Consider the following 11,055-nt stretch of genomic DNA (forward strand, 5'->3'; position numbering starts at 1 on the left):
CATATAATTCAACTAGTGATTTAACTACATTTTGCAGTAGCTCAGTGGAAGTTGAACTACATTCAAACCCAGGTAGGTATTTTCAGTGGTTAATTACTTTTTTTTGTTGCCATGTAGCAGTGTAGCTAAACATGGGTGAAGTAGGCAAGAATTTCCTTTCCTTTTCGGCAACTTCAGTAAACTATTTTCTTCTTAAGGGTAGATGTAGTGTAGTTTGACTTCTTCCAAGTGTGAAGTCACTGGGTGTGTCTGAGTGGTAAAAGCAAGAAGTAAAGTCGAGGAACGTGCATCTGCGACAGCTGAAACTTGGACACTAATGTGGTTTTCCAACAGGCACTGCCATTGTTTATATATATATATATATATATATATATTTATTTTTTAATCGTCACCCCTATATCACACAATCACTAACTGAAATCTTATGTGTGTACATTGTACACTCAATTAGTAAGAGAGAGCCTCAAACATCACATTCATTTGTATATATCCACTGTATATACACTGGTTTCAGTCATGTATTTGGTCACGCCCGCGTGATTCAAAAAGAAGAAGGATTGGTTGACAACAACGCCTCCCACAACGCAAGCCATAGCTGCAGAATGAAGTCGGTGGAGTGAAACTGCAGAAACTTGCAGTCAACTTCATGATTTTTGATCACATGATTTTTGTAAAGTTCAGTCTGACAATTTCTTTCCCCATAATGCAACACACTGAAGGGCGGTGACTTGTCAAATGTGATCGGCTGGAACGGGCCTGGTAGCTTGATAAACTACATTTCCAGGGTACATTCCCCAACTCTCTGTAAATACAGTGACGCCACCCTGTGTACGAAATAGGAATGTCATCCTTGTTGCCCATTAACATAAGGCAGCAAGCCTGAAGACTATAGACTGCGTTTACACAGGCAGCCCAATTCTGATGTTTTTCCCACTAATTGGTCTTTTGACCAATCACATTAGATCTTTTCACATCATTTACTTTTCAGCGCAGATCTGATTCCACAACAAAAAAAAACAATAAGTGAAAAAAATATAAGAAATGGGCTGCCTGTGTGAATGCAGCCATCGCTGTGCTGTAATACTCAGTAGTGTATAAAACAGTAGATGTTAAGCTATGCAATATGACAATAAACTACTCAGATGTAAAGTAACTGGGCACTTTATTGTGTTAATCAAAAACAATCCGGCACAACAATCCACAAAGAACTCTGGAAGTAATACAGTGCACCATGTCAACTTTGGCCTCTGAACTTTGAACTGCTTCGACAGACTACCTCTCCTCCTAAGCCAATATGTAAAGAGCTCTCCTTTCCTCCAAACACACACACGCAAGCACGCATACACACACACACACACACACACACACACACACACACACACACACACACACACACACACACACACACACACACACACACACACACACACACACACACACACACACACACACACACACACACACACACACACACACACACACACTTGGGGTGCGTAACATAGCATGGAATAGAAAGGATCAGCGGTTGGAGGGCAGCGTGAAGAACAATGATGCAAATTGGACAAACGGATCAACATTTACCGAGTGTTTTTTTGAATGATGATAGCTTTTGCAGAACGTGTATGGTACAACTGCAAGGGCTCCAATCAATCGGTAAGGCTGTAGTTTAGCGTGACAGCTTGATTTCAATTTAAAAGCAACATCCCCGCATTAGCAGAGACTGCGTTCACAGTAAACACTGCATTTGTCACCTCAATTGGAAATCGCCTTTAGGTTTCTGTCGCGCATTCTGTAACGCTTCATCGATACAGATTGAATAGAGCCCCAAGTCTCTACATGAAAAGAAGAAAGAAATATCCACCACAACATATTAGCTTATTTGTGCACATGAATACATAGGATAACCATATTGAACATATTGAACACAAGACCCTCTCGCCTCTCAAAAGGTGTCTCCCAAATGGCACTCTATTCCCTATATGGTGCACTACTTTTGACCAGGACCCTATGGGCCCTGAGTGCCATTCAGATAGGCAGCCAAAGTCTCCATTGTGCACCGTCTAGTCCCTAACCTTGATCATGCAATTGGAGAGCACAAAACTACAGCCCACCTAACTTATTGGCCTCAGTCATTCAAAAGTTAATAATTACACCTTTATTAAGCAGCTATAAATAAAAGGCGGGATTCCTCACATCTGTACGCTCTCACAGACTTCACTGGTAAAAGGAGAAACATTTAAAGCACGTTTTTATTTTAAGAAGCCGACAACAGACTGTATTGAATCGTACCGTAGGAAGTCAACGGACCAGGCCTATACACGGAAAGGAAACTAGGTGGCGATCTACTCACACCATTTCACCGAGGACAAATGTGTTTCGCTGAACTGAAGGCATCAAAGACATGCTGTAAAAATGACACTCAGAGATGGGCCTACAGACACAGCACAGGAGGGAGGGACGTTTATGTATTTATTTACGCACGCACGCACGCACACACACAGCTACTGATCATTTACCTAGGCAAACAGTGTAAGCCTAAAAGAACCATGTATGTACCATTTGGAATAAAAAAAAAAATCGAGATGTTTTCTTTTCACATATAAATATCATGCTTTTTGCCCAAAGTTGGGACGTCGTATTCAAAGCCCACTATTGTTTGGCCACGTCCACATTGATGTTGTGCAGCCTGTCACTTGAACCATCTCAACCATCTCCCCCCATGTAAATGTGTCAGCACACAACACAAGTCATCAGAGTCAGAAAATACACACAGATCATTTAAATAAATGACTAAATAAAACACAAAACATTTTTCTTGTCACCCCATAAACATACAGGTAGAACATCGCCCACTTCCTCTACCTTGTCACCCCATAAACATACAGGTAGAACATCGCCCACTTTCTCTACCTTGTCACCCCATAAACATACAGGTAGAACATCGCCCACTTCCTCTACCTTGTCAGCCATTTTGTAAAATAGAATCACAATGGAACCATTGTATTGATCCTGTACACTCTCTCTCTCTCGGCTTCAGAATCTCACCTCATTGTAACAGCTCTCTCTATACCCTGGAATGACAGTAGTGCTTTCTCCTATCTGTAGTGGTTTGGACCAAAAAAAAGAATATCAAAGACTGCATCTGTCACAAAGTACACATCTACGTTATGCTCTCTTTGCAAAACACGTGAAATGTGATTATACCTAAGTTGATCAATGTGCGTTTGGAGGTCTGCGGAGCCCATTGTTTTTGTCCTATCTCACAATTTGTAGTCCGTGTCATCAAAGGTACTGTCATCTTGGGTTGTAAACGTGTATCACAGGAGGCTGCTGAGGGGAGGACGGCTCATAAACACGGCCGGAAACGGAGCAAATGAAATGACGTCAAACAATTGGAAACCATGTGTTTGATACCGTTCCACTGATTCCACTCCAGTCATTACCACAAGCCTGTCCTCCCTAATTAAGGTGCCACCAACCTCCTGTGGTGTGTATGTGTGTCTTTTTCCATTCGGATATTCCGGTTACGAGCCAGTTGTATTTCCAGTTGAGAGATTGAGTGACATACACTGAGCCATCTTTTAACTTGGGGACTCTGTTCAGTCTATTCTGTAGAGGTGAGGTCTCCATCAGAAGTTCTCCAGGAGAGCACACCCAAAGGGATTGAGAGCTGGGACAGAGAATTAAAATAGGGGGAATAATAAGGGGCGGTACAAGCTAATCGGGGGTCAGGGGTCAGGGCAGAGTGAAGCATCATGGGGCAGTAGCTAGTGGGGTGTCGGAAGATAAATATTCACAAAGAAGGAGGTGCTGTGTATGTGTTGACACCCTCCAGAAGTCCTTGGTCTCTATCAGTCTCTGTCTCTCTCTTTTTCTCTTCCTTCTCTTCCCTCTCTTCCCTCTCTCGCCACCCTCAGTCTCTCTCCTTCTTTCTCTCCTCTCTCTCTGTTGTCACTCCCCTGCGCTGCGTGGTGCTCGTGGGGAGGGTTTCCCGTCGTGGGTTCGGCGGTTCCTCCCCTTGCGGATGTCCTGCAGATGCTTCCACTTCTTGTTAGGGGGCCGGACCACGGGACCGATGGGCGGGGCCTGTTTGTCGGGAGAAGACGGGAAGCTCTTGTCCGATTGGGCGCTCTTGCGCGCCCACACCTGCTCACAGATCTGATCCACGGTGCTGAGGTTGGGGTGGTCCACCAGCTGCATGAAGTCCCGGTACCACAGCTTCTGATTGGTGGAAGGTGGGCCGCCGCCTCCGCTGCGGGGGTCCAATCGAAGGAGAGGGTCGGCGGGCGGGGAGGAAGAGGAGGAGGAGGGTACTACCTCCAGGGTGATGCCCAGTAGGGTCTGGGTGAAGCCGTGCTCCATGGCGTGGCACTGGTAGAGGCCCACGTCCCGCTTCAGTACCCTCCTCACCAACAGCCCCCGCTCTGTCTGAAGCACACGGTCATCCAGACGCGGCTGGATGACATCACACACAGACAGAAACACACACAGCGGAGTATTAGAGCTTGAAACAGTCAATGTGAACCAAAAATCCTTGAAAACAGTATGTCTCTGAACTGTGATTTTGCCTTTTACCTCTTCCTTGGCGTTGTGGGGTTGTTTCTGGAAGGTCCAGGTCACTCTGGCCTGCAGGGATTTGGGGATACACTCCAGGAAGGTGCTGCTCCCTTCCACCCCGAACAGCCTCCTCTCTGCCACCCGGTGCTTGTGGTGGTCTACAGTGGGCGATACACACCATCAGATAACGTGAGCTAATGTGAGATTACAATTGTATATTTATTTTACAGTCTTGAGGTGGCCAACATATTATTCCAAGCAGTAAAAAAAGTGTAAGGTAATCACCATGTGATTGTGTGCCGTTTTGTCCCTTGTCACAGCCAAACTCTGAGATAATCCCACTGACCTTTCCCTGTCTTGCGCAACACCCTCACCGAGTAACGATATGACATAATTGTGTGGAATCGTCACGTCATGCTTTTTGTGTGACTCGTCTCATATGGCTCAAAGAGAGATTATGGCACAGATTCACACTAATCACCCTGCCCTCTCTGGGTGGGAGCATGGGAGAGAGAGTTAGCTCCTTGGCACAGTGTTTCCCGAATCCGAAACTTGAAATCCGAGTGCGTAACTGAAAAACGTTTGTCTAGTCTCCCATTGATATCAGCATGATTTATGAGTCTGAGTTCAGAGCTCAGTTTGTGAGTCCTGAGTTCAGACTTAGTGCAGAGTGAAAGAGTCTTACCTCCTGAACACAGGGTGTTGGGGTCTCCATTCCTCACGTCCTGACGACGGAAACGCCTGGAGAACAAGGACAGATATGTCTGTCTGATCACTTGGGATGATAGTGACTAGGGTTCTACCAGGAACCAAAAAGGTTTCTCCTATGGGGACAGCTGAAAAAACCCTTTAGGAACCCTTTTTTTCTAAGAGTGTAGTCAGCTGGGGCTTGTATGAGTAGGGTTTGGGGTGTTTAGATTTGGCTGGTTATAGCGGATCAGGTTTGGTGAGTTTACAGTTTTAAAGGTGGTGGAGGAAGTTGGTTATGGTTCAACAGTTGGATAACTAGCGTGTTTACCGTTTGGTGTTGGGTAGGTAGCATGCTGGGTCGTAAGTTCGAGTTTGTGTATTTGTTTACCGTCTGGTGTTGGGTAGGTAGCATGCTGGGTCGTAAGTTCGAGTTTGTGTATTTGTTTACCTTCTGGTGTTGTGTCGGTAGCATGCTGGGTCGTAAGTTCGAGTTTGTGTATTTGTTTACCGTCTGGTGTTGGGTAGGTAGCATGCTGGGTCGTACGTTCGAGTTTGTGTATTTGTTTACCGTCTGGTGTTGGGTAGGTAGCATGCTGGGTGGTAAGTTCGAGTTTGTGTATTTGTTTACGGTCTGGTGTTGGGTAGGTAGCATGCTGGGTCGTAAGTTCGAGTTTGTGTATTTGTTTACCGTTTGGTGTTGGGTAGGTAGCGGGTGCAGGAGGTGCCGTCCCAGGCGCAGTAGGGGTCTCTGGCCAGGCAGCACTCAGCACAGGCCTTCCCATAGATACTGCAGCGATGCAGAGGAACCTGGGCCAGACCCGTGTCTGAGCCCACATACAGCTGTTGCTGTGGACAGAGAAAGAGCGGAGAAATGTTAGTGGCCCACAGTCAAATTACTTGATATTAAACATCTTGTAATTACAGTATTAGAGAGCTGGTCACATGTCCTCTTTTAGCTTCTAGTTGTTGCTCTGCAGCCCCTAAGATGATACGTTAGGGTTTAAGAGACTCTTACCCGTTTTGAGGATATCTGCATGTTGATGACGGATGAGGCATCCTGTAGAGCAGAATAAACGGTTAAGTATCACACTCTTAAATAGAAACGTAAACATAGACTTGCATGTCATTAAATATACACATACAAGCCAGAGGAGGCTGGTGAGAGGTGTTATTGGAGGACAGGCTCCTCGTCAACGCTGGAATGGAATAAGTGGAAGAATATCAAACACGTGGAAACCACGTTCGACTGCGCTCAATTTATTCCATTCCAACCACAATGAGTCCTCCTCTTGCTCCTCCCACCAGCCTCCTCTGACACCAGCAGAACGATGGATGGGGCCCCCTCACCTTGAACACCTCTAGCTCCTCCAGTAGCAGGTCCTCCATGTTGTTCCAGCTCTCTTTCGGTACAGAGATCACTTTCAGCACCGTCCCTATGTCTGCAACACACCCACACAGAGTTTCAGACTGGATCCCACAATCCATCCATATTCAATATACACTCTGCTCAGTAACATACATTCAATTTAGTATAACACATAGAATCCTAGGGTCAAGAGTACCATGTGGATGGCATGAATGACCCTGGGTGCCAGTCTGTTCCTGCTGTTTGGCTCGACAATGACAGCAAATGGAGTTGTCGAGAGCACAAGCAGATCTGGGACCAGGCTAAGCATGAATCTTCACGGCCACCTGTAAGAGTAAGGTGGTTACCTGTGCCAATGAACATGACATCATAATGCCCATCTGCGGCGCCCACCCGGTCCACAGCGATCTGGGTGAAGCTGTAGTCTACGTTGGTCCTCAGGAAGACGGGCCGGCGGTTCAGGGGGTACACGGGGTTAAACATGAGAGGGTGGTGACGGGCAAACTGGATCACGTCGTCAGGGAAACCCTTGGTGGACTCGAAGCTGCCGAATGTCTTGCTGGGGCACTAAGGGGTCACACAGGGTAACAGTACAGAGAGGTTATTATGAGGTTATTATAAGATTATTATGAGATAAGACGGGTCACATGGGCTCAGCCCAGGGTTTAACATCGGCCAAACAGAGCTATCACAATGGCGATTGTTAGTATAGTTAATGAGCTAAACTACTGATGTTAAAATGTCCTATTCAGTAAATTCCTACTGAACTGATGTAGGCTACGTACCATGCCAGGGCGTGGGTATGGGACTTTGCCCTGGAAGGGGACCCACTGGTAGTTTGGACCCTCTTTGTGGGCGAAGGGCCCCAAGAAGGCCCTGCGGATGTCATTCATGGTGTAGATACACACGGCTGATCCCTTGAATACACTGCTGCTGGGAGGCAGGGGACGCACAGTTAGAGACATAGCCTACTATAAAACACACAATCACAGTCAGGAACACAAACACACAAACACGCACACACATGCACTAGCACTCATATGCACACACAAGCACAAGAGCACACAATAACTCAATCCATCCCCTGGTTTGAACTCTGACCTGGAGGTAGAGAAGACAGTGTAGACCAGAGGGTTCTTCCTGTCCTTGGTCTGCAGCAGGAACACATCCCCTGTGGGAGGAACACCGGTCAGAGGGTAGAGGTCAAAGGTCAGAGAAACACAAACATAACCCCCCGGCTCTGTCCATTTAGCTCAGATGAATCTTCATTGGTTGAATCCCGCGCTCTGGTGGGGCCTGGAGCGACAGCTAGGATCAGATAACGCACTCGGAGTGTAGCGGCTACTTACGGAGCTCGTCAAAGTACGTGTCACTGCCGTCACTGCCCGGCACAGAACAGATGAGACGAGTCTTCAAGAACGTGGTCCACTTGTTGACCAGACTACGCTGGCCACCCATATCATTCTGCAACAACATTATAGACCAAAGTTCTAAGGTGAATATTCCGGTGATACTAAATCATTGCCGTACATACTAAAACATCAAAGAATTTTATGTACGCAACAAAAAAAGTGCCATTCAGACAGCATAGCGTATGTGTACGCCAGAGCCTAAGGAAAAGGTTACGAGTGTATGGCTATAGTATTAGCTACGTTACAATACGCCACACTTTAAGCTACGGTGTAATACAGGCACGGTGTAATCTGAGCGGCGTTCTCACCCTGCAGAGCTGTCCGATACGGGAGTAGGTGGACTTCCCCAGGCCCTGAGCCTCCACCGCCGTCTCCCGGAAGAAGAAGAAGATCTTATCATCGTCTGGGTTCTCACTCTCCGGCACCCAGAACGAACCCACAAACTTAGGCTCTGGTGGGGAAGGACATAGCGAGGGTTATAGCTCTATTGTATTAGGCACTTAACGTGCATTCAGGAACGTTTTCAGACCCCTTGGCTTTTTCCACATTTTGCTACGTTACAGCCTTGTTCTAAAATGGATTAAATCGTCCCCCCCCCCACCGTCATCAATCTACACACGATACCCCATAATGACAAAACAAAAACAGGTATTTGGAAATTGTTGCAAATTAAAACAGTTACAGCCTTGAGTCTTCTTTGGTATGACGCTACAAGTTTGGAACACCTATATTTGGGGAGTTTCTCCCATTCTTCCCTGCAGATCCTCTCAAGCTCTGTCAGGTTGGACGGGGAGTGTCGCTGCACAGCTATTTTCAGGTCTCTCCAGAGATGTTCAATCGGGTACAAGTCCGGGCTCTGGCTGGGCCTCTCAAGGACATTCAGAGACTTGTCCCAAAGCCACTCCTGCGTTGTCTTGGCTGTGTGTGTAGGGTCGTTGTCCTGTTGGAAGGTGAACCTATGCCTCAGTCTGAGGTCCTGAGTGCTCTGGAGCAGGTTTTCATCAAGGATCTATTTGTACTTTGCGCCGTTCATCTTTCCCTTGGTCACTGCCTCTGAAAAACGTCTTCACAGCATGATGCTGCCACCACCACCATGCTTCACTGTAGGGATGGTGCCAGGTTTCCTCCAGATGTGACGCTTGGTATTCAGGCCAAAGAGGTCTTGGTTTCATCAGATCAGAGAATCTTGTTTCTTTTACAGAGGAGTGGCTTCCTTCTGGCCACTCTACCATAAAAGGCCTGATTGGTGGAGTGCTGCAGAGATGCTTGACCTTCTGGAAGGTTTTCCCATCTCCACAGAGGAACTCTAGAACTCTGTCTCTGAGCTCTATGGACAATTCCTTCGACCTCATGGATTGGTTTTTGCTCTGACATGCGCTGTCAACTGGGGGACCTTATATAGACAGTTGTGTGCCGATCCAAATCATGTCCAATCTACTCCAATTTACTAATTTACTACTCCAATCAAGTTGTAGAAACATCTCAAGGAGGATCAATGGAAACAGGATGCACCTGAGCTCAATTTCGAGTAGCATAGCAAAGGGACTGAATACTTTCCAAGTGCACCGTACACGAGGCATTATATGTGTGTCTCATAGAAAATATTACCGCATGATAGAGACATAATCAGACACGGGCCGAGACATGCTGACAAATGTGTTCTCATAGGAATTTTCCGAAAAGTACCCGCGACACTAACTTACATAGGTACACACACACACTTTGACATACAGTTCACACACACACTTTGACATACAGTTCACACACACACACACGCGCGCACACACACACACGCACGCACGCACGCACGCATGCACGCACACACACACACACACACACACACACACACACACACCGTTGAGCCAGCGTGAGTCGTGTTGTTCGGTGCGTATGGAGGGTCGTCCCCCCAGACTGCGGAAGATGGTGAAGTCTCTACCCATGAGGTCAGTGGCCACTCCCGCATACAGCTCGTCACCTTGGAGACGGGAGGAGAGGACGACAACATGAGGTTGCTATGGACAACATGAAGTGCCATTTAGAACCACCAAAGGGACCTCTGATCTAGGATCAGATTAACCTGGCTACTTCCCATTCTAAACCGTTAGGAGGAGGAAAAGGATTTGACCCTCTATCAGCAACTTCCACCGACTCCGTCGGAGAGGGGAACTGAGGGGCTGGGCTCACCTATCAGTACCGAGGCTGCAGGGTGACGGGGGTCGTATGGACTCTTCCCTTTCCCATCCTCCATTTTGGACGGGTCGATCCTGAACACGTGGTCCTGGAGGCGAGAGAGAAAGGGGGGGGGGCAGTGTGTAGGAGGAGATGGGGTTACAAGGCGGAGTACAGCCAGGGAATAGTAGGAGGGCAGATGAGCTGGAGGTGTGTGTGTGTGTGTGTGCGTCTCTTACCTCCATCTTCTGTCCCACCTCTACGAAGGCACAGGTGGGATGGAAGGCTCCGGTTCCACAGGTGTACAGGTGAGTGCGGTTGTAGTGGTGGACCATCTTCACGTAGTTCACACAGTCTGTCTGCAATGCGAACACATCCGAACACAGCGGTTTAATAATGTCCCTTCTCCCGTCAGCTACCAGCATCCCCTCGTTAAACCTTGACGTTACACCTTCACAACGCATTCAACGACAGGCATTCTTCACATATCGTACACTGTCTGCCTGTACAAACATTATTGGGTTCTCTCCTCCTGTCTCCACCACATTGTTTTTGTGTTCCCTCCTCCCTCCTCCCTATCCTCAGATCCACTTTCGCCTTTCTGTCTGACATCAACTGTCCCCAACTGTCCCCTTCTTGGTTGTATTACATAGTGATCCTGGTCATCAGTGGACCATGGTTAGTTATAACTGAGTGGCTTCCTGGCAGCCCAGATGAAAGAGGAGAGGGAGAGGAAAGAAGAGAAGAGATGAGAGAGGAGATGAGGAGAGAAGAGGAGAGAAGAGGAAATGAGAAAGGAGAAGAGAGGAAGAGGAGAGAAGAGAAGAGGGGAGAGGAGAGAAGAGAAGAGAAGAGAGGAGA

At 47.3% G+C, this 11,055-nt stretch overlaps 1 protein-coding gene across 2 annotated transcripts in view; it reads right to left on the reverse strand.

Annotated features, from left to right (window-relative positions):
* Positions 1-1,145: 1,145 nt before the first annotated feature.
* The window catches only part of LOC135504587 (semaphorin-3B-like), a 73,623-nt gene continuing 63,713 nt past the window's right edge, over positions 1,146-11,055 (reverse strand). For both annotated transcript variants that reach the window (XM_064923303.1, XM_064923304.1), the window contains exons 5-18: positions 10,434-10,553; positions 10,210-10,303; positions 9,881-10,000; positions 8,334-8,476; positions 7,963-8,077; positions 7,715-7,784; positions 7,399-7,543; positions 6,961-7,180; positions 6,595-6,686; positions 6,263-6,304; positions 5,936-6,093; positions 5,243-5,298; positions 4,576-4,715; positions 1,146-4,455 (exon numbers count right to left, since the gene is read on the reverse strand). In XM_064923303.1, the coding sequence (XP_064779375.1) occupies positions 3,952-4,455; positions 4,576-4,715; positions 5,243-5,298; positions 5,936-6,093; positions 6,263-6,304; positions 6,595-6,686; positions 6,961-7,180; positions 7,399-7,543; positions 7,715-7,784; positions 7,963-8,077; positions 8,334-8,476; positions 9,881-10,000; positions 10,210-10,303; positions 10,434-10,553 (2,019 nt within the window). In that variant the 3' untranslated portion in view covers positions 1,146-3,951. The remainder of the gene's footprint in view (positions 4,456-4,575; positions 4,716-5,242; positions 5,299-5,935; positions 6,094-6,262; positions 6,305-6,594; positions 6,687-6,960; positions 7,181-7,398; positions 7,544-7,714; positions 7,785-7,962; positions 8,078-8,333; positions 8,477-9,880; positions 10,001-10,209; positions 10,304-10,433; positions 10,554-11,055) is intronic.

Source organism: Oncorhynchus masou, chromosome 18, assembly GCF_036934945.1.
Source record: "Oncorhynchus masou masou isolate Uvic2021 chromosome 18, UVic_Omas_1.1, whole genome shotgun sequence".
NCBI lineage: Eukaryota > Metazoa > Chordata > Actinopteri > Salmoniformes > Salmonidae > Oncorhynchus > Oncorhynchus masou.